The sequence below is a fragment of the Prorops nasuta genome, unplaced genomic scaffold (assembly GCF_024137725.1).
Source record: "Prorops nasuta isolate Cenicafe-Biocafe unplaced genomic scaffold, Cenicafe_Pnas_1.2 PNAS00186, whole genome shotgun sequence".
NCBI lineage: Eukaryota > Metazoa > Arthropoda > Insecta > Hymenoptera > Bethylidae > Prorops > Prorops nasuta.
The window spans coordinates 46784-65606 of NW_027116982.1; the positions used below are offsets into that span (position 1 = coordinate 46784).

An 18823-nucleotide genomic window follows, 5' to 3' on the forward strand; every position below is an offset into this window, starting at 1 on the left:
TTGACTATTACATGATTCTATTTTGTGATTACAAGTATAATGCACCAATAAGAAAATCTCAAGTGCAGGAGTAATTTCTTGATTCTCATTCTCCAAATGCATGTACAATTCTTCAAGAATAATAAGTATATTCAGCATTATGTAACAATTCCCAGGGTCACTCTAATCCCCACTTTAAACAAGTCCTCATATTTTCATAACTTCCCTCTCCTTCGCCTTTTATCGACCAAGATGCTATATAAATTTTATACACCCGTGAAAAATTGCAAGAATCTTCAAGTGCGAAAAAGCTATGCAAATATCGTTGGGTACGTAGCTATGTTATGAGGAAGAGAAGTAATATAGTTTGGGGTGGGTGGTCTGGGGCTCTGCCACTGTGGTCAGAGGGCACGTAATTTTTTTATGCCGGCCTTAACGTAACGTACAAGATCGCACAAGGAACTCTTCAATGTTAAAGGCCCCAATTTTTCATCGAGTTCTATGAAGAAATCTGTAAAAAATATTAAAATTTTCTGTTAACTATTAACACTTGTAAATATTATCAGTGGTAAGATTAAAGGCTTAATTATTATTTTAAGAAGAAACAAAACTTATAGATACCTCGATTCTTATCCGTTACTAGAGCTGTGGCCTGGTCCCATAAATCCTGGCAATTGAGTAATAAGCTAAAATGTTGATTTTGCTTTGCCATAGCATTATGAACGTGCAGAGGCACAGTGATATAAGGAGCAACCTGGGGCTGTCCAGCTATAACTCCCCTGTTTGCTAACTCCCCACTACTGTACCCAGAGCTTTGACTCCCCACAGAGCCAACGGAACCAGCGGGTGAAGGCGTAGGGGACAAAGAGGGAGTTCCTTGACCTTCCTGTTGTACTGGCGCTGCTTGTGCAGGCTATCAAGTTAAAGAAATGCATTATAAATTTATTACAAGGTACAAAATTGGTTTATCCCAAAAACTGGCCTCACTCACTTTCTGATAATAATCGGTTAGAATTTTTTGATACTCTTTGACTTCGTGTCTCCGCTTTTTGAAAAGTTTCATATATATAAGAGATTGGCACCACAAACTAAAAAAGCAAAAATAGAAATGTAGATGTGAATACAACTGCCGATATTACATAAATCTTGTATTCTTTTAAACACTGACTCACCTCAATATGGCTAACTTATTATGTATAGTGCTTTCGGGCGAGTTGTTTTGCTGACTCTTGAACTTCGAGGAGATGTATCTTGAAAAGAGTGTGACAATTAGACATTGCTTTAATTAAAGTTTACTTTTGGTTTAACCGATAGTAAGCTGGAATTTTACTTACTTGATGAGACTAAGAGTATCTTTGTACATGGTGAACGACGCTCTCTCTGTAAGAGGGTCAGACTCCATGGCATGACCGGTAAGTACAAAATACAGAGCAGCCTCGAGGTACAGCATGCATTGTGCTGTGAGTTCGCATTCGTCGTCGGCGCTATGTTTCAGTCGCTTTGCTTCTGTCAGGTACTGGTTCTGGTCCCTGTCGTTACAATATTGTCCATTAGCTTTCAGCATATTCAATTTTTAAAAGAGTTTTCTGAAATGAAATCAGCCTACCTATCTACACCGTCTACCATTTTATCCACATCGTCGATCAAATTGTTTTGATGATTAAAGTAAGAATAGTAGACACGTTGAGGCGGAGGTGGCGGTGGAAACAAACTCGCTTCCGGTTTTTCTTCCCGCTCATGGTTCGTGGGCTGTACTTCACCGTGCTATAATTTTAAAAGAATACTATGTATAAACAAAATTTTGATATCAAACAGTGAGACAGCAGTAAAGTTCTTAAATTAACAGAAACAACTATTGAAAGAGTGTCGAGCCTATAGCAAAAAGACAATTTGAGATACCGACTAGTGCATATTTGAATTTACCTGACTGGACGAAGGCCTAGGTGTACTATCATCAGTTTCTGCGTGTTTTCTCTTTTTCTTCTTCTTCTCCTTGTGCTCGCTTTTAACTTTTGAGTCAGCAGAGCAAATCGTGGTTACGCTAGAAACCGAACTACAGCTAGGATTACGCTTCCTCTTTGAAGTATTAGCAGAGCTGTCTTTCAAATCAGCGGTGAGTTCTGTTTTAACCATTGAACGAGTTTTAGTCAAATCTTCTATCGAAAGAGTGTCGCATTGCTGTGGTGGCGAGGTATCTACAATTTCACCGTCTTCGGGCGTAGGTGGTCTAAGAACTTGCAGATTCGAGCTTTGCCTGGAGGATGGCCTCGTATTAGGAAGTTCAGTTCGTTGTCTAAGTTCTTGGCCCCTGGAAAGCTGCGATATATGAGGCAGCCTGTTTAAATCAAGTCTGCAAAGGAGACTTGGTACACCGTTGACATAGCTAATTGCTGGGAAGGATTGTACATTTGATGCCTGCGAAGATGGCCTTTTGTACGGGCTATCACCTCCTGCAGGTGTATTAGCTGAATTCGTATATTCCTCCACATAGATTCCACATTTTCCACCGCCTTTGCCTCCCTTTCCACCTTTACCACCTCCCTTACCACCACCTTTAGAAGATGAAAATAGTTTTCGTAAAGTATCACTCTTATTCTTATCTTGTACATTGCCCCCATCGTCCTCTTGCAGCTTTGGGGCGGGACTGTTATCGCTATCCGAATTATCGGGAGAAGTAGTTCTGGTAGGTGGAGCTCTTGGTCTAGGCGGAACTCTAAATAAGATGAAGAAAATAAACAATCATTAAATGACATTTAAAGCAAAGAATAGTCAAGTAAAGGAAGAAGCAAAATGTAAAAGTATAATATTGCATTTGAAAAGTATAATGACTTTAAATATTTCACACTAACCTCGCTACTTGAATCCTATTATTCCTAACTGCGACTTCAGTTTCGCTTTCGGATTCCGAATTATCGGCAACACTGGCTACTCTGGGTCTGGATCTTCGGGTTTTGGCTTTAGCCGACGTTTTCTTTTTCTCCGATTTCTTGGGCGAATCAGTCAACTTTGTACGTTTAAAAGAAGTCCTCTTCCAATGTGCTTCGTCTTCTGACGGATTATTATTCTTTGCGTTCTGCGAGTAATCGTCCTCACTAGAAGAGACGTCTAATCCTATCATTTCCACTACTTCGTCAGCAATAGGCAATGGTAAAACGTTGGAAACTAATTTATCGCTATAAGTATCACTCCACATGTCTGGTGATCCCGGATCACTGGCATCGTCGCTAGTTGCCACTACAGACTTCGAGATTGATTGTTTCTTTTTGGTTGGACTAGTCGCTGCGCGCACTCTACTACGTGGTTTCCCATTCTTCAAGCCTTCGTCTGCCGTTCTGTGACTTCCTTTCGGGCTTTTTGCCGGAGGTTTCCTTGGTCTACCACGTTTCCTGGCATCAGGTACCTTTGGTTTTTCCATCTGAGGACGACCTTCCTCGGTCATTTGAGTTTTACTGTGATCGGAATTGTGATTACTATCACTGATCACGCTGCCACTTAAGGTTGTATTGTTCCTTTTCAATGCTTCGTCCAACTGCCAATCTCGTCCCTTCTCTCTATGCGTTCTGGTATCGGTCTTACTTTCCACGGAAACATCCCTGCGATTTCCATCCTAAAATTAATAATGCCAATATCAATAAAATAATAAAAAATTAACTGATCGCACGTATACTGCTGCATATATCCTATATAATTACTCTCAGAGTACAAGCTACACAATCTAAACACTACAACTTACCTGAGCTGTCTTGTTTTCATTATTTGAATCGCCATGAGGTACCGCCGCTTTGTTAAAGAAAGAGCTAAGGTTCCACCTTGTCTTGGACTCTTCAACAGCCGGTACGGGATCTTCGATAATGGTGTTTTTGGGTGAAACCATGGACGGTGTCGCCGGATCTTTCTCAGTTGGTTCAGTCGCATCGTCGTCGGAATCATCGCTACTGTCCGACCCAGAGTCTGATCCTGAATCGGAACTGGAGGAGGCGCTACCAGAGCTTTGAGGGGGTATAACGATTGGTTCCCAGCCATGTGGAAAGTCTGGCGATTGCATGCCTGCGTCGCCTATTTCCGATAACCTCAAGAGTGGTGAAGTTCGGGCTGGTGTCAATCTAACAGGTGACATTCCCATCGGTGACATAGGCGCTAACGGTGGAGGTGCAGGAGTCATTGCTGGTATCAACGGTGTCGATAAACTGCAAATGAATCGTTGTTATTATTAATACTTTTTATCATTTGAATAATTTCTTTTGTTTATTATAGTACTTTTACTGGCAACAAATACCACTGCTCCAAATGAGCCACAATATTAATAAATCGATACAATGACAGACTCATCTTGAAATTTAGACAATCGAGTTTATCGATAATTACAATATTATCTGTATTCGGGGATTGTTAAACAATTTTAATATTATTGTTTAACGAGAACCGATTATCAATAAACAGGACTAAGGTGTAAATTAATATTTTACCCAGCATAATATATTTGCCATCAAGAGACAATAAGCCATACATGTTAATTATAGAAAACTGACAGTCCACAGTGAATGACCAAAACAACAAATAACGAAGCGGCAACTTAATACTTACTCAACCGTAAAATCAGGACTCCTGTTTTCCTCGGCTGATCTTGATGATATTCCCTGTAAAGATTAAGCGATAGAAATATTAGCATTCATCATTATACCAATAAATAATGAATCCAATCATTTTACCTTGTTCTCTTCATCCTCGCTATCTTCAGATAAGCTTAAATCTCGTTCCAAGTCCCTGCAACAGATTCAAAACAAACAATAATTAATCTTACCCCTTGAGGGATAGGATACTCCAGAGAATTATAGTATATGGATTAAATTTTAAATCGAAAGTGAATATAACGTTGATCAAGTTTCCCGTCAGACGCCAAGCGCGAACGTTTCTCCAAAGTTGCTTATACTACTTATTAGAATTTATGACAAGCTAAGATTTTAAATATAATTAAGGACAACAGCGATGTGATGCTCGAGTAGTATTTTCTTTTTCTATCTTTTAAAACCTTTCAATAATAATTTACGCGTTTTTTATTAATGTTAATAATACAGCACCAAATTGATTTCTAACATTTTTCTCCGTTTCTTAAAAAAGGAGTAATGAAAGGAGCATCGATTTAAGTCATTCTAATTTTGATATTTATTTGTCAAATTATTCAGATGTGAGGTTGATGAATGGAAAACGAGCGAGTTTGATCCAGCAAAGAGCAAAAACATGAAACATAAGGCGCTAAAGTGTGCCAAATCTATGTTGAGCAATTTCACAAAGCGCTGCGGTCAGCTCTAACTCATTCTCAAAGCACAATGTTTTGCCACATGGAAATAATTTCGAGGGTTTCTCAAATGTTAGTTTGAAAAAATATAAGTTGCTGTTCTTCGATTCGAATGAATAATTACTTACGCGGATGGCCTCGTAGCAGTATGTCTCTCTCGTTCTGAAACAAAGAAAAATAATGGAATTAATTAGCAAATCAAGTCAATGCCAATAAAAAAAGTATAGCTGAAGTTTCTAAAGGATACAAAGGAAATTCCTATCGATTTTAAACCACAATTATTTGTACTTTAAAAATTTACCAAAAGTAGTACAACCTCGATTTTACTGGCGATATAACTGAAAATTTGGGTTAAAAAAGAACTTAAAAAAATCCATCAATTTTTTGTAACGATTCACTAGCTCCTATAAATGTATCCAAGAATTTTTAGAAATTTCCGCCAAGCATGATAAATTTAGAGAGAAAAAAAAAGTATTTTTAAGTAGTATTAACGTTATAATTTGCAATGGTGATCGAATGGTTTACTTATTCTACTGAAGTATTTTTGTGCGTGCTGATGAATCACGACGTTGCTAAACTTTTGGTAAAAATTTCCAACCCCAATATTGGTTCATTGAAAATGTGTCATAATCGTGCAAGTAATTTCGTTATTGATCGAATAAGCATATATCTCGAAGAAGTTACGTTTGTTTAAAATATACAGAGTGTAGTATCGACTAAAATTTATAATAGCTGATTCGTGCAGCTACGAATATAGATATACATATTTGCATCCACGCAAATATGCATTTGAAAGACGATATAGCGATGGATATAATAAGCTGGTTTAAGCAAACATTAAAGGTGTCGCATTATTGCTCCACTAGTCAATCCATAATCATATTTAATTACCGAGTTTGTCAATGAAAATTATCCGCATATTTTATTGATTAGCGTCGTGGGATTTATTTTGCATCCTAATTATCCCTCGTTGAATTATTTTATAAAGTATAAATGTATAATTGATAATAGAAAAAAAAACGATCGAAATTGGGGTAAAAAATAAAAGAGCTGGCACAAAAGAGTATATATATATATATATATATATATATATAACACGGGTAGTTTGGAAGAATTAACAAACGAAATGCATTGTCAACGTTGGTGGAATGAGAAACGGTTCTGAAAGGGATGCTCTGCTCTAGCGTTGACTAAGCTAAGGGTGCTGGGTTCTATTCAACGAATAGAATCGTTAGCTTAAAAGAGACCCTTGCAACACCGCAATAACATCCCGAAACAACTCTTACGTCACACGGTCGGTCATTCGCAGTGAAACTACTACCGTGCGGGACTAATGAGCGAAGAGAGGCTAAATTTGTAAAAAGGGGGGGGGGGGGGGGGGGGGATAAAAAGCGCGTATATGGAGACCCTTTAATAGCCATACCGATCATCTTTGCTAACGACTCCTACGAACGTAAAAATGAGCTTTTTATAGCCACACTTTACACAGTGTTTCAATTATTATAAAGTTTAAATTTCATCGACAACTGCGACGCGTTTGAAGGAAAACTTGCACCTGTTGCTTTGGAAGAGTTTGAAATTGACAATATTTAGGGGGGGGGGGGGGTAGGTTTAAAAGAAGAGGGTTAAGATGGAATATAAAAAAGGAACGATGTGAAAGGCAGCGTTGCGTTTAGGTTCGAAGGAGTGAATAGAGGCGAAAGAGAAGGGTATGCAGAAAGGAAACGGATTTTATACCGCTAGTCGCTTTAAAGAAGAGGGAAGCGAGCCAGGGAGTACGTATTAAGAGTTATTTAGCCAAGCGAATCGATTCGCCGCAACTTATTTTTAATCGAATAATTTTTAGCCCGCTTGAGAAAACAAGGTTGTGGCGATACTCCGGTGATTCCTAACGCTTCCAAACAAGCTGCGTCCACAGCCTGTATCGTCCCTTTTCTTCCATTTTTCTTATCAATTAAGCATCGTTAGTCCGCGAGCTATAAAAGCCATAACTAGTATTAGTTTTATAACCTTGCGCTGCGAGGTGCAATTGGCAGAGTTAAAACCGAGGAAAAAACAGAAGAGAAACTTTTGAAAGAAAATAACCGAGTTTAAGAGAATTTTCAGCTGCTTTTAATGATTCCGTTTATGGCGGATGGGAGGAGAAGTGTCCGACTGTAATTCACCGAAGAAATATTTCTTTTCCCAATGGGAATTAAACGTTATATATTTTGCAAGTTTCGTGCCCTCCGCTAATAGCGATCGAGCGAGCGCGTGGCGTGCGTTGGACGTGGATGGAACGAACCTGATAGGAGGAGATAGCTAACTGCACCCTGAAGGAGCTCGAATCTGCTGTACATGACTCACGGACGCGCTGACTGGGTTGTCACCGCGACGCGACACGCGAGATCTCCCCGCTGCGTTATCACTTTGGTGGCAGCATAGCTAACACGCGCTTACGCAAAGCCACATTTCTTGCACACACACACACACAGAGGTGAGACGACGAGCCCCGAACGAGGCATTAACGCATCACGGCACATGGGCAACTGAATCGAGTCGCACACGAGCGAGAAAGAATACACAAAACTTGTGCGCAGACGCATCTACGCAACCACTTGGCTTCCTCGAGTCGAGCAACGGTCCAACCAACCAACCAATCAACCATCAGCGCGATATATAGCTATAGCACTGGCTCAACGTTTGCACGTTACAACTGCTGGCACACGTGACACACACACACGCGCGCACACACTAGTAATCCCCTCCTCGCTCCTTCCCTTGTTCTTTCTTCCTTTCTGCACATACGCGCTTCCTTCTGATATCCAAGGTCACTCGCTCGAACAAACGCTTACGCAATCCACGATTAACCATTCTCACTTGGATCCACCTAGCAATCCACTCTCATACCGAATATATGTACGTTCTTCTCCAATAACCAAAACACACGGCTAAGCAGCGAGTGCACGGTTTACGTTACGCTTCCTGGAAATCTTTGGCATTCCGTTGTGGTTGAGTCGAACGACGCGATTCGGCGAAGAAAGGGGAGAGGTAGGTTTGTGTAGAGAACGCTCGGCCAAGTGGAATCGAGGCGTTTTGTTTTGCGTTGGTCAGAGTGGTTGTCGTCGTTGGGGGAAGAAACCAGTGTGCAGGAAATTGCGCGTTGCGAGGAGGAAACGCGCCGAGTTGCTCGGTCGTGCTCGCAGCGAGACTGCTCGATTGGCCGACGACGAAGCGAGGTGTAAGCCGTAAGGTACTAAGGTCGAACAGGACCGAGCTGTCCGAAGGCGAGCGCGAGCCAGCCGGTGGTCACCGCCGGTAGTGGCGAGATTGGTGAGAAGACTGAGTTAACCGAGAGGTGAGGGCCGCCGCACGCCGCGCCGCTTGCCTCGTGCGCCTCTGGTGCCCGGTGTGGCTCTGCCGAGTCGGCCAAGTCCCCCCTCTCTACGTAGTAAACGTACTGACAAAGAAAGCCAAGCAAGCAGCAGAGGAGAGCAGGCCCATTTGCTACTTGTACATACTTGCCGCTTGCTCTCTGTCTCGAACTCAACTATACCCCCCAATACCCTTCCTCCTTCCATGCCTGCTGCTGCATAGTGCATGGCTGCCATAGCTGTATATACAGCACCGCCAACCGGCGATCTCGCTTCGTGCGCTCGATCGTTTGTTCCTCGCCTCCTGCTTGCCTACTTTTCTACCAGCTTTGCTAACGACACTCGCCGACAGCCCTGCTTCTGTCCCCCACCGCGCCCCTCTCTATTTCTCCCTCTCTTCCCGCAAAACACACACGATTCGTTCCTCGTGCAACTGCCGCTACCCACCCTTCCCGAATTCTACTGCCACTTCCCTACTACACCACTCTCTCTCTCTCTCTCTCTCTCTCTCTCTCTCTCATAACCCTTCTCCCTATACAGGCTTCGACGCTCGAGACGCTCCGAAGAATACACGTAAGAAAACATTAGCATTTATCTCGGTAACTATTAAAGATATTGACATTTTTTATAAGACCTTTTCGAAAGCAAATGCTTGGAGCATTCGAAAAGGTCCTGTGAAAAAACTTCGTATCTCTTATGGTTAGGGAGATATACGCGTCTTTGTGCTTCTATATGCTATGGATGTTTTTCAATGACCGGTAATGTTTACGTGTGTCGTAATAACTTTCGCAGGCGAAGGCATAATTGCTGCTTGGTATAAACACTGATAAATATAGAATTTCTTCTATTGACTATAACATTTTATGATAAACGCGAACGTTATAAATACAAGTTAGAAGCTCCTTTGTCATTTGGAGTATTTCTTTCAAAATATCAAGATTAAGCAGCGCTTGCATCTTATTCCGTCGCAGCAATAAACGATTGGCAATTTGTGTTGGCTCAGCGTGTCAAAGTGCAACGATCATTAACATAAATAGTCGGCGATTGAGCAAACGACTTTTTTTGCAATTAATTATATTATTAACCATTACGAATAGTGTGGAGCTCTAGAGACACTCGAAGCGTTTCGTGCAAGTCGAAACTAGAATTTTCTCTTCTTTTACTTAAACTTATTGAAAGAAATTCTTCGCACGCGTGCAGGAAGGATTGTCCTACGTCCGAGTAGTCGTTAACCCGGATACGTATAGGATCCTTCGCTGGTTTAGAATAGCTTAAAACCTAACGCCTCGAGAAACACTCCATTAAAAAAAAAAGTAGTATCGATAAAAACTGGTAAATAGTATGTACAAAAAGCTGTGTTAATTCTCGACTCCTGGATTGACATTTTCGAGTATTCCACAACAAACAGCCACATTTTAAAGAGAACTATATCCTCGTACAAATTGAAAAAATCCTATCGTACAGATATAATATTTAATGTGAAATTTCTGATAAATATTAAAGTTAGCTGCTAATCGTCCAAAGAAAAATTATTACACTTGACTTTGATCGTTTCGGTACAATGCTGCCCGTTGTAATCATGCGCGCGGACGAAAGGTTTAAACGATTCTAACCTAGTATGCGCGCACGGACTCGCTCGCGCGCGCACGCTTGTCTGTGTGCGTCGTCTTCGCTCAGCATTATCGTGTGTCACGCGTTATAATTCTGCCTTTGTCCTCGTATACTTATTTTAAAGTGACTTTATCATCATTTTCACCGTATGGGACTTTGTCGATTCTTACTATACGCAAGACATAAAAATTATAAGATTCGTTTCATTCACTCGCGCGGACTTTGCTGCGATGTAAATTACACATTCGAGCTCGGTTATTGAGACACGAAAAGCTGCCAGTTGTCAAGGAATACGTGCGTAGAGTTGCTCTTTACTATTTTTATTTTTACAAAACTTTTTACGTATTCTACATTTTACTGCAATGTGTACGAATACATATAGCCCTTTTTAGGTAGGGCTATCAAGGTGCACGAGCCACGCCAGACGGTCGACAAACCAGCACCTGTTTCATCAGACACGACCGACCAGCTTGAGCCCATCATGCTGCTCAGACCTTTCTTTCTTTCCTCATTATTTTCATCATTCTGTGCACATCCTTATTACGTTTCAAATTTATTTATATTCCGAGTGCATAAAATATTCAATTTATTTAACTATTTAAGGTAAAAATATTTCTTATAATTATATACTTGCTATTCAGAGTTATTGTTTATTAAAATGAACAAAACTGATGTCACCACTGGTAAATCCCCCCTCCCCCCTATTATCTCTTTTGGAGTAAGTTTGCAGTTTTCAGTAAGACTCGTTTAAACTTCCACAAAAGAACTCCCGCCAATGAGAGACCTCTGGATGGGGAAATGGAGTCTGAGTGGAAAACATTGGCTAGAGAATAAATTCGTCGAGACTAATAGGATTCGTCGAAACATAGAATTTTTAATCCTTTCGCAACTTTACAATTGTGGGGTAAATTAAAAATTTTATAAGCTTCCTTCTTAAAGTCTCCTTTTATTTCGTTCGGCCACCAACTAATCTTACATCTCTGATGTAACTCGGTATACTGCACTGATTTATGTAATAGCTATTTTTTGTTTTATCTTAAATGTTTGTTTTCAGCAATTTCACGTTGACTCGTCATCGGTTAAGCAGGATAATTCAGCTACGTAGCAGAGAGTGTAACTATACAGGGTGTACCACTTAAAACGCCCCAGAGCGTAAGTACAGAAACACGTGTATTTTTTTAATTATAAGATATATTCAATTTTTGCATGACTTTTTCCAAAGCAAAAAACAAGAGACTCCGAAAAGGTCCTATGCAAAAATTGAATATCTCTTACAGTTAAAAAGATACGCGTGTTTTTGTATCTATGTTCTGGGGCGCTTTAAGTAGTACACCCTGTATAATTACTTGTATATTTAATAAAGGGATGATTGGGTAGAGATGCAAATTTTCAGTACACAAGTAGGTTAGCATTAGGTCGAGTTATACGGTTAAGACTGTGATCAATCGATACTCGGTGAAGGCCGTACAAGCTTCCCGAGTTTTAGCATTCGTTTATTTTTCCTATTGTTCGTCTATTCGTCATAGATTAGGCATCCCACTGGGTTTCCTATCATGCCTGCCTTTGCCTCCCATCCTATACTTCTAATTCTCTATTTTTGGCTGCTTGCTCACAGCGAATCGAATATGCGATGCATCGCATGCTTCGCATCGACCAGATTCTCAGTCGCATTGATATTTTCCCAATAGACAAATCTGAAGAGACAATCGAGGCACCAGCTGCAAATTTCCTAACCGACTGTACCAAAAATATTCCAACTTCATATATTTATTAATTCTTGCAAAATATATTTATAAAACATTCGCGCGCACACACACACACACACACACACACACACACGACAACAACTTCTATTTTTACTTTTGTTATTTGACAGCAGATTATTGGTGTACAATCCAATTTCCTAATCGAGAGTGAGAGTGGAAGCATTTAGAAACTATAAAACGCTTTAATCGAGTCGTTGGAATCATTTGCTTTGTTTCCAAAGGAGAAAATAAGTGCGGTGAATGAATTGTCATTTCGCTTCATCGCTGACTTCCGGTTGATTAGCATTTGTCCAACGGCACACTACCGTCTTATAAATAATCATCCGCGCTGACCCCTATCCTGCAGTGTGGCACTGGGAAACCGGTGCTTTTCCAACAAAATGTTTAGAGTAAATTTCGAAAAAGACTAATTCGTCTGGTTTGAAGTTGTCGGAACTATGAAATACGGTTTGAATTTTTAATCAGACGAGGTACAGGAAATGTTGGAATATGAAAATGGACGGAAAATTGATTGGGGGCTAACGGGATATATCCTGATGGGTGGAAGCTATTGATTGGATCGATCCATACACAGGAAGAACGCCTGTCTCCGCGCGTGCAGTGTTTTCTTGTGTTTCGCGTTTGATAATAGAAAGTAAATCAAGACGTCATTTGTCGTCAGTCGGTTGCATCGACTCGCTTCGCCTGGGGCACGTCAATGTGTCAGCGCACATGTGATTGAACGCTATTAAATTGGCAGACGGTGGATGATCAGATGCCATTCGGTTGATAGAAGTATTGGCCAAGTGCGATCCGAGAAGCTATTCTCCGATTGGTCGAAAAATAACCTAGTGCTTTTTATCGAATTTAAGGTAAACAATAATTCTGTGCGCGATCCATAATTACTATATGTATAGTGCATCTTTCTCCACCTTGTCTATATTCCAAATCCTAACTTTGTAAACAAAAGCAACAATCTGAGAGTCGTGATGAGAGAATTAATATATATATGTCACTGGGAAAAATCCTTTAACCTTCACTCGTTTTTTCGTCCCTTTTATCGGATAAAGGGATTTTCCGAGTTCCTTTGACACACTATTCACCGTACTGCTATGTATACTTAAATGAAAATCCAATGTACCGTGTGTAAAACAAGCCAATAGCGACGACTCGGTTAGGATTATCGAGTTAATTAATCGAGTTACAAAATCTGGCTTCTGGATCGACTTCAAGCGACATTCTATAAAGCTCTTCGAGAAGGGCCTGTAAAACGAGGAGTTTGAACGTTATTTCACTTGCGTTGTGAAAATTTGATGAATTCTATAAAAACCTCGTCTGCTTTAATCTTTGAAGAAACCGAGTGAAAAATCAGAAATATCCCCAAATAGAGCAAAATTAACTCGACTGGATTAATCCACGTTCCATGCAAATTAATAATAGCAGATTGAACGTATAAATTTGATATCAGCGTTTGACGAATCGGTTTAACGAAATTCGACGAGGGATTTAATTAGCATTAGTAATGATAAAACGATATTATAAACTGCATATTTAAATAAATTATTACTCTGTAAGATTCTTATCCCAACGAGTCAATGTCGAAGGTGAGTTTGCTCTCTTGCAAGAGTCTATTCGCTTGATCTTTAAGACTGTTTAATTAAAAAGTGAGTAGTTATTAAAATGCGAATCAGTGAAAGTTTGCTCCACTTTCTAATCGATATTACAGAACAGAAAGAGATATCGAGAGAGTTTGGCGTCAAAGGGTAGTCTCGTTATTAATCGCTGTAGGATTACTCATTATCGAGCAAGGATCACAAACAAATCAATGGGAATACAAAATTCAGCTGTATATTTTTAGACCTCGTTATTACTTTACCAATTCCTCGAGTTTCGAGCTAGTTTGAAAGCCTCTGCATATTTCAAACATAAACGCACACGTGCACGTAAATGCATATATACGTGGGATTCAGGAACACACTGCACGACGCAATTATGTCGAGCTGATCTATTCCATGGAAAATTAATCTAAAATAACCACGACAGAGCGTAAAATTTTTAATATATAGTATATCCTTCTCATTTGCCAAATTATATAATAAAAATGTGTATATTTCAATGCCAGAAGAAACGTCAGGTTTATAAATAGGAGAATTGAATGGAAAAGTTTTCAGATTTTTTTTTAAAGCTGAACAACAAGAGATGCATAGGATTGTAAAATATTTTCTTCTCCCCTTTCTGTTACGTAGAAATATTTACTATCAAGAACATTAACTTCGTCATCGTTACACTTGCCAAAGGCACTATCAGCAAACTTGAATTTATCGATTTCGTTTGCTCAATACGCTTCACGCGAAGCTACTCGAGTGCTTAAATGAATGAATATTAAGTGTTTCGGAGCAGGCTCGTACTTACTACCTACTCGCTGAAATTTCATCGATGCTTCGGAGGAAAAGCGAAGCTAAGCAAACTGCGTGTAACTTCGAGCATTCTTATAATTCTATACTGTCAGCATATCTGAACCCCCCCCCCCCCCCTTGAGTAAAAAATTTAACATCATAAATTCGAGCAGTAAACAAATTTAATCCAGAATCGTTGGTAAAATTCAATTCAATGAAATCAGCTGTACGAATTATTCTTAATGAACGAAGCAAAAGAATGAGGGGGGGGGGGGTATAATAATCAAACAGGGACATAAAAAGAGTACGTGGCACGGGACTCGAACAATTGTGAAAAACGCGTCAAAAGGGTGGAAAGTTTTGTGCCGGTGGTTTAAAGGTTTTCATGTAGCTTTTCTATACTAACTGACTGACTGAGTGAGCGAGCGAGTGAGGTAAGAGCAGCAAAGAATCTCGGAACCAATTTTCTTCTATCCGAGCACTGGTGGTGCGAGGTGAGACACCGTGCGTGCGTGGGATGAAGCGAATTGAGGCAGATTGGAAAGGGAGTGATATGGTGGGGGAGGGGGGGGGGAGTAGAGAGAAGGAAGGAAGGAAGGAAGGAAAAAGGAAGCAAAGCAAACAAACGAGAAAGAGAGAGAGTGGGGGGGGGGGGGGGAGTGATAGAAGCTATAAGGACACGCTTGGTAGTGGTAGTGGTAGTGTTGTTGAGGTTGGTGCTCGCTATTGGGACTGGCTGGAGCTGGCGCACTAGAGCGGCGATAGGCGTTCAACTGGGATATATGCTGGCAGAGGATGCTGGTTCGTTGGTTTCCATGACAACCAGCAGCACCTACTCGTCACATCGCCCCCTCGCAGTCACTGCCATTCCTGGCCCTGGCGCATAATGCTGTAGTCAGACAAGGACGATAAAAGCTCGACACTAGAATTTCGTTGAAGCAAGAGATTCGAACGAGTAATGAGGATGAAAGCTGTATAGCATAGCTGTGCAGCTCTAAATGGGAGAGAGAGAGAGAGAGAGAGAGAGAGAGAGAGAGAGAGAGAGGAGTAGAGGAATATCCAAATTGTATATATATATATATATGCTTAAAAATGAACAAAACGGATGAACAAACTTCGGAGAATTCATGAATCGCTATATTGTGCTCTCAAAGCAAACTCATGTGTATCTATATATATGTACATATATAGTACAGTATACACGTGTCGTATATGCGGTATTCACAGAAAATTCCAGATCTAGCTTTCTTTCTTTTTCTCATCCAGTTTCCGCTCACGTCGATGCGGTTTCGTCGTCGGGTATCGATTGACATCTATTTTTAAATTCTGCCTAGATTTCTACTTTTAAAATACAAGGAATTTTTTTTTTTTTTTTCCCCACCACTCGTCGATCAGAAAGCAATTTATAAGTTTCGTAACCTTTCACGACCAACTGATCTACAATGCGTGTTAAAATAACGAGTTTTAAAAAGCAAGGTAATAAAATGACTTGACTGAAAGGTGATAATAGGGACAAAAATGGTGCAGGATCCCAGGAGAAAATGAGGAAAGTTTATTGGACGCACGGAGATTTTTAAAGCAATTTCATCGATTGAAAATCGCTGATCCGAACGTTAAGAAAATTCAGTCGTTTCGGGGATTGGGATTAATTAGCTTAATTGGAGTATAGGGAATATTTTAATTGTTTAATCATTACATTTCGTTTAATTACTGGTAAATAGGAAAGAAAGTATAATTATCGTAAATTCATTCTTTGTCCTTGGTAAAAAAGTGGAAAGAAAATAATTGAATTTATCGCAATTGACTTAAATTGCTCATCTTTGTTGTGCTATACTCTAAATAATAATAATATTAGTTGACATTAATTTTTTATCGTGTAATATACTTTGACTTGTATAAAAATTAATAAACAAATTATTGAATAAAATAGGATAAAATTGGTGGTACATACATTATTAAATCTTTCGTGTAAATGGGATTTCGGATTTCATCCTCATCTTATCGTTATAATGCAGTTGATTCTTAGGGGCAGGAGGGGGGGGGGGGGGAGCCTTGTCAAATGGTTAATTCATGAAACTCAGGCCAGCTTAAAAAATGTCCAATTTCAATGAATCTCCATACTTTACGAGTGACTGAAGTGTGAAAGTCTTCTATCTTCGCTCCCTTGTAATTATATAATTTACTAAATTAATTAGAAATTAGAAAAGAAGAACATTGGAATTAATCGTGGTAGTGGCGGGGAATTCTTACGAATGTGCAGAAGAAATGAACAAAAACGCATTTGCCCATTTGTATATAGCTATATCGTTAACACTAACGAATTAAAGTATTTTTATGCGTGGAGAAATAATTGGCAAGCTGTGTTATACATTTGTTTCAATGGAACTCAAAAAATCGTTATTATCGGTTAATCTTTACTAAAATATTATTTCCCACATATCCTGCATTTTGTACAAATTTCACTCGCAATTAGCTTTATCGACCTTTAGAAATAAAAATCCATTTAACCGTAAAATCACAGCTTTGTTTAATATCACTTTTTGTACAATCACTTTTGTCCATTATATTTAATAGTTTTCAGACGACTGTTTATGTAACTAATTTGCAACGATTAGCCGTTTAAAGGTATTCATTGTAAATCTCGAGCGTTTAAATTGCAAAAAGTGAAATTTTAAAAAGTCGGATTTTATTGGTTCAGGATTTCCTTTTGGGAGGCAAGATTGATTGTTTCTACAGCAATAAAGAGAAAACAAAAAGGTTACTTACGAGGCTTTGCTACTTCTGACGGGGAGACTTCTGTTAGCTGTAAAATAAAAACATTTTTTTGTTTGTTCCATTTGATAAAGTTTATAGTACAAAGTGTCAATTTAATATCATTATGTTTAACAAAAAAAAAATTCTTATCATCCTACACTATGAGTTTAACAATTTTATAAATATCGTGAATTTTTAAATAGATCCATGATCATTACTGAAAATTAATGAAACTAACGATTCACTTTAAATTCGAAGAAGATTGCTGACTTGCGAAATGAAACAATTCGAAAGAATCATGTTTCTCGTTGATGAAGAATATATTACAGTTTACTCTATTCCACGTAACAATAGTAAAGTTGCAATTTTGCGGATCACGCACCGACGAAAAAATGTTTGACAAATACCGCTACTATTAATAGATTATAATTAAATAGCACAGTGTAATATGATTACCTTGGCCAATGTAGGATTAAACGTGAATTTCGATTCAAGCTCCTTTCTCGGCGTTTGAGCGATCGCCGTTAAAGGTGTGGGAGGCATGGTCATTTCCTGAAATAAACAAAAAGATATAGATATACAAAGTACACTATTATTAGCACGATGATAAATTTTCGTCGAACGATTAAACAAATTTCTCTATAAATACATAAATGGAAGACCATGCACAAAAAAACTAATATATAGCACTACTCTTAAATACATGTAAACGCAGCAATATAGCTATAGAACATTAAAAATTTGTATAAAATTTAAATCCCACTTAAAATCCCATTTATGCACAATAAATATTTCCTAAAAAACTCTCAAGAGAGATTTAAATTTTACAAAAATAAAGTTATATCAGTTTAGAAGATTCCTTGTCGAAATGGAGTACATATATATGTATATGTAAACAGGAGTGAGAAGCGCGTAGAGTGGCAGACACGTGGAATTTGCTCGACGTAAACAAATCGGACGGAATCATCTGACGTAATCGGGGCGCTCCAGTTGCGGAAGGCAGGTCTTACGCAAGAGCGTGCATCATCCCGATCGACACCCCCCCCCCCCCCCCCCCTCGAACCAGAACCACCACTAATTCTTACAACAATATCAATTGCTCGCGCACGCAACAGCAACAATTACGAACAATTATATCCGTTCCTCGATCGTCTTCATTTTCATTCTCACCTCGCGTTGTACAAGTATCGACTCTTGTTTCATTTATATCCATTTATATTCATTCAGCGTTCTTACGCGTGTTACTCTTCCGTAAGTTGGCTCGTTTAATTTTTCAATGTCAAATTCTACCGAGCTTTCAACTATTGCAGCATTAAGAGGACGAGAACGGGCTGTGGAAGGTATCGGGATAGGAATTCAAACGATGCTTGATTAGTTTTCTTACTCAACTGCCAAGGTTTTCTCGTTGTTGTATTTCTTGTAAATTTCAAACACGGGGAAATTGATTTTGAAGGGGCGGGGGTAGGTATATAAGTTTACAACGTATTTTTCTGTGTACGGACGACATAAAATGCGTGAGAATGCAAAGTTGGAAAGAACGGAGAATGCAGCGCGCCAAACGAAATGCGTTTTCAGGAGCGAATCGTTGGAGACCGATTCATTGACCCGTCGCGTCGAGACGTCCGCCGTCGACGCCGAACAAAGAGCACCGCGAGACAAAAGCTCTCGTTGAGTACTCGAAACGAACGC

General features: G+C 39.4%; 1 protein-coding gene across 2 annotated transcripts; it reads right to left on the bottom strand.

The window, feature by feature from the left end:
• LOC136785191 (AF4/FMR2 family member lilli-like) lies at positions 1 to 17682 on the bottom strand. Of its 2 annotated transcripts, XM_066746202.1 has the most exons (14): positions 17591 to 17682; positions 17147 to 17183; positions 5404 to 5437; positions 4689 to 4743; positions 4564 to 4616; positions 3713 to 4166; positions 2829 to 3586; positions 1903 to 2692; positions 1586 to 1743; positions 1314 to 1508; positions 1152 to 1229; positions 971 to 1067; positions 601 to 892; positions 1 to 490 (listed from the first exon to the last, which is right to left on the bottom strand). In XM_066746202.1, exons 1-14 carry the CDS (start codon positions 17675 to 17677, stop codon positions 381 to 383), a joined length of 3198 nt encoding a protein of 1065 aa, XP_066602299.1. In that variant the 5' UTR covers positions 17678 to 17682; the 3' UTR covers positions 1 to 380. The 2 variants fall into 2 exon arrangements, with proteins under 2 accessions (XP_066602299.1, XP_066602300.1); XM_066746203.1 differs by lacking the exons at positions 17147 to 17183; positions 17591 to 17682 and adding an exon at positions 7560 to 8659.
• Positions 17683 to 18823: the final 1141 nt, after the last annotated feature.

Bases quoted from the DNA above. Each gene is read 5' to 3' on its own strand.
- LOC136785191 (XM_066746202.1), bottom strand. From the start codon at position 17,677: ATGCCTCCCACACCTTTAACGGCGATCGCTCAAACGCCGAGAAAGGAG. The intron at 17,184-17,590 runs GTAATCATATTA...TTTATTTTACAG, and splicing joins TTAATCCTACATTGGCCAAG to CTAACAGAAGTCTCCCCGTC. The intron at 1,230-1,313 runs GTAAGTAAAATT...ACTCTTTTCAAG, and splicing joins GATACTCTTAGTCTCATCAA to ATACATCTCCTCGAAGTTCA.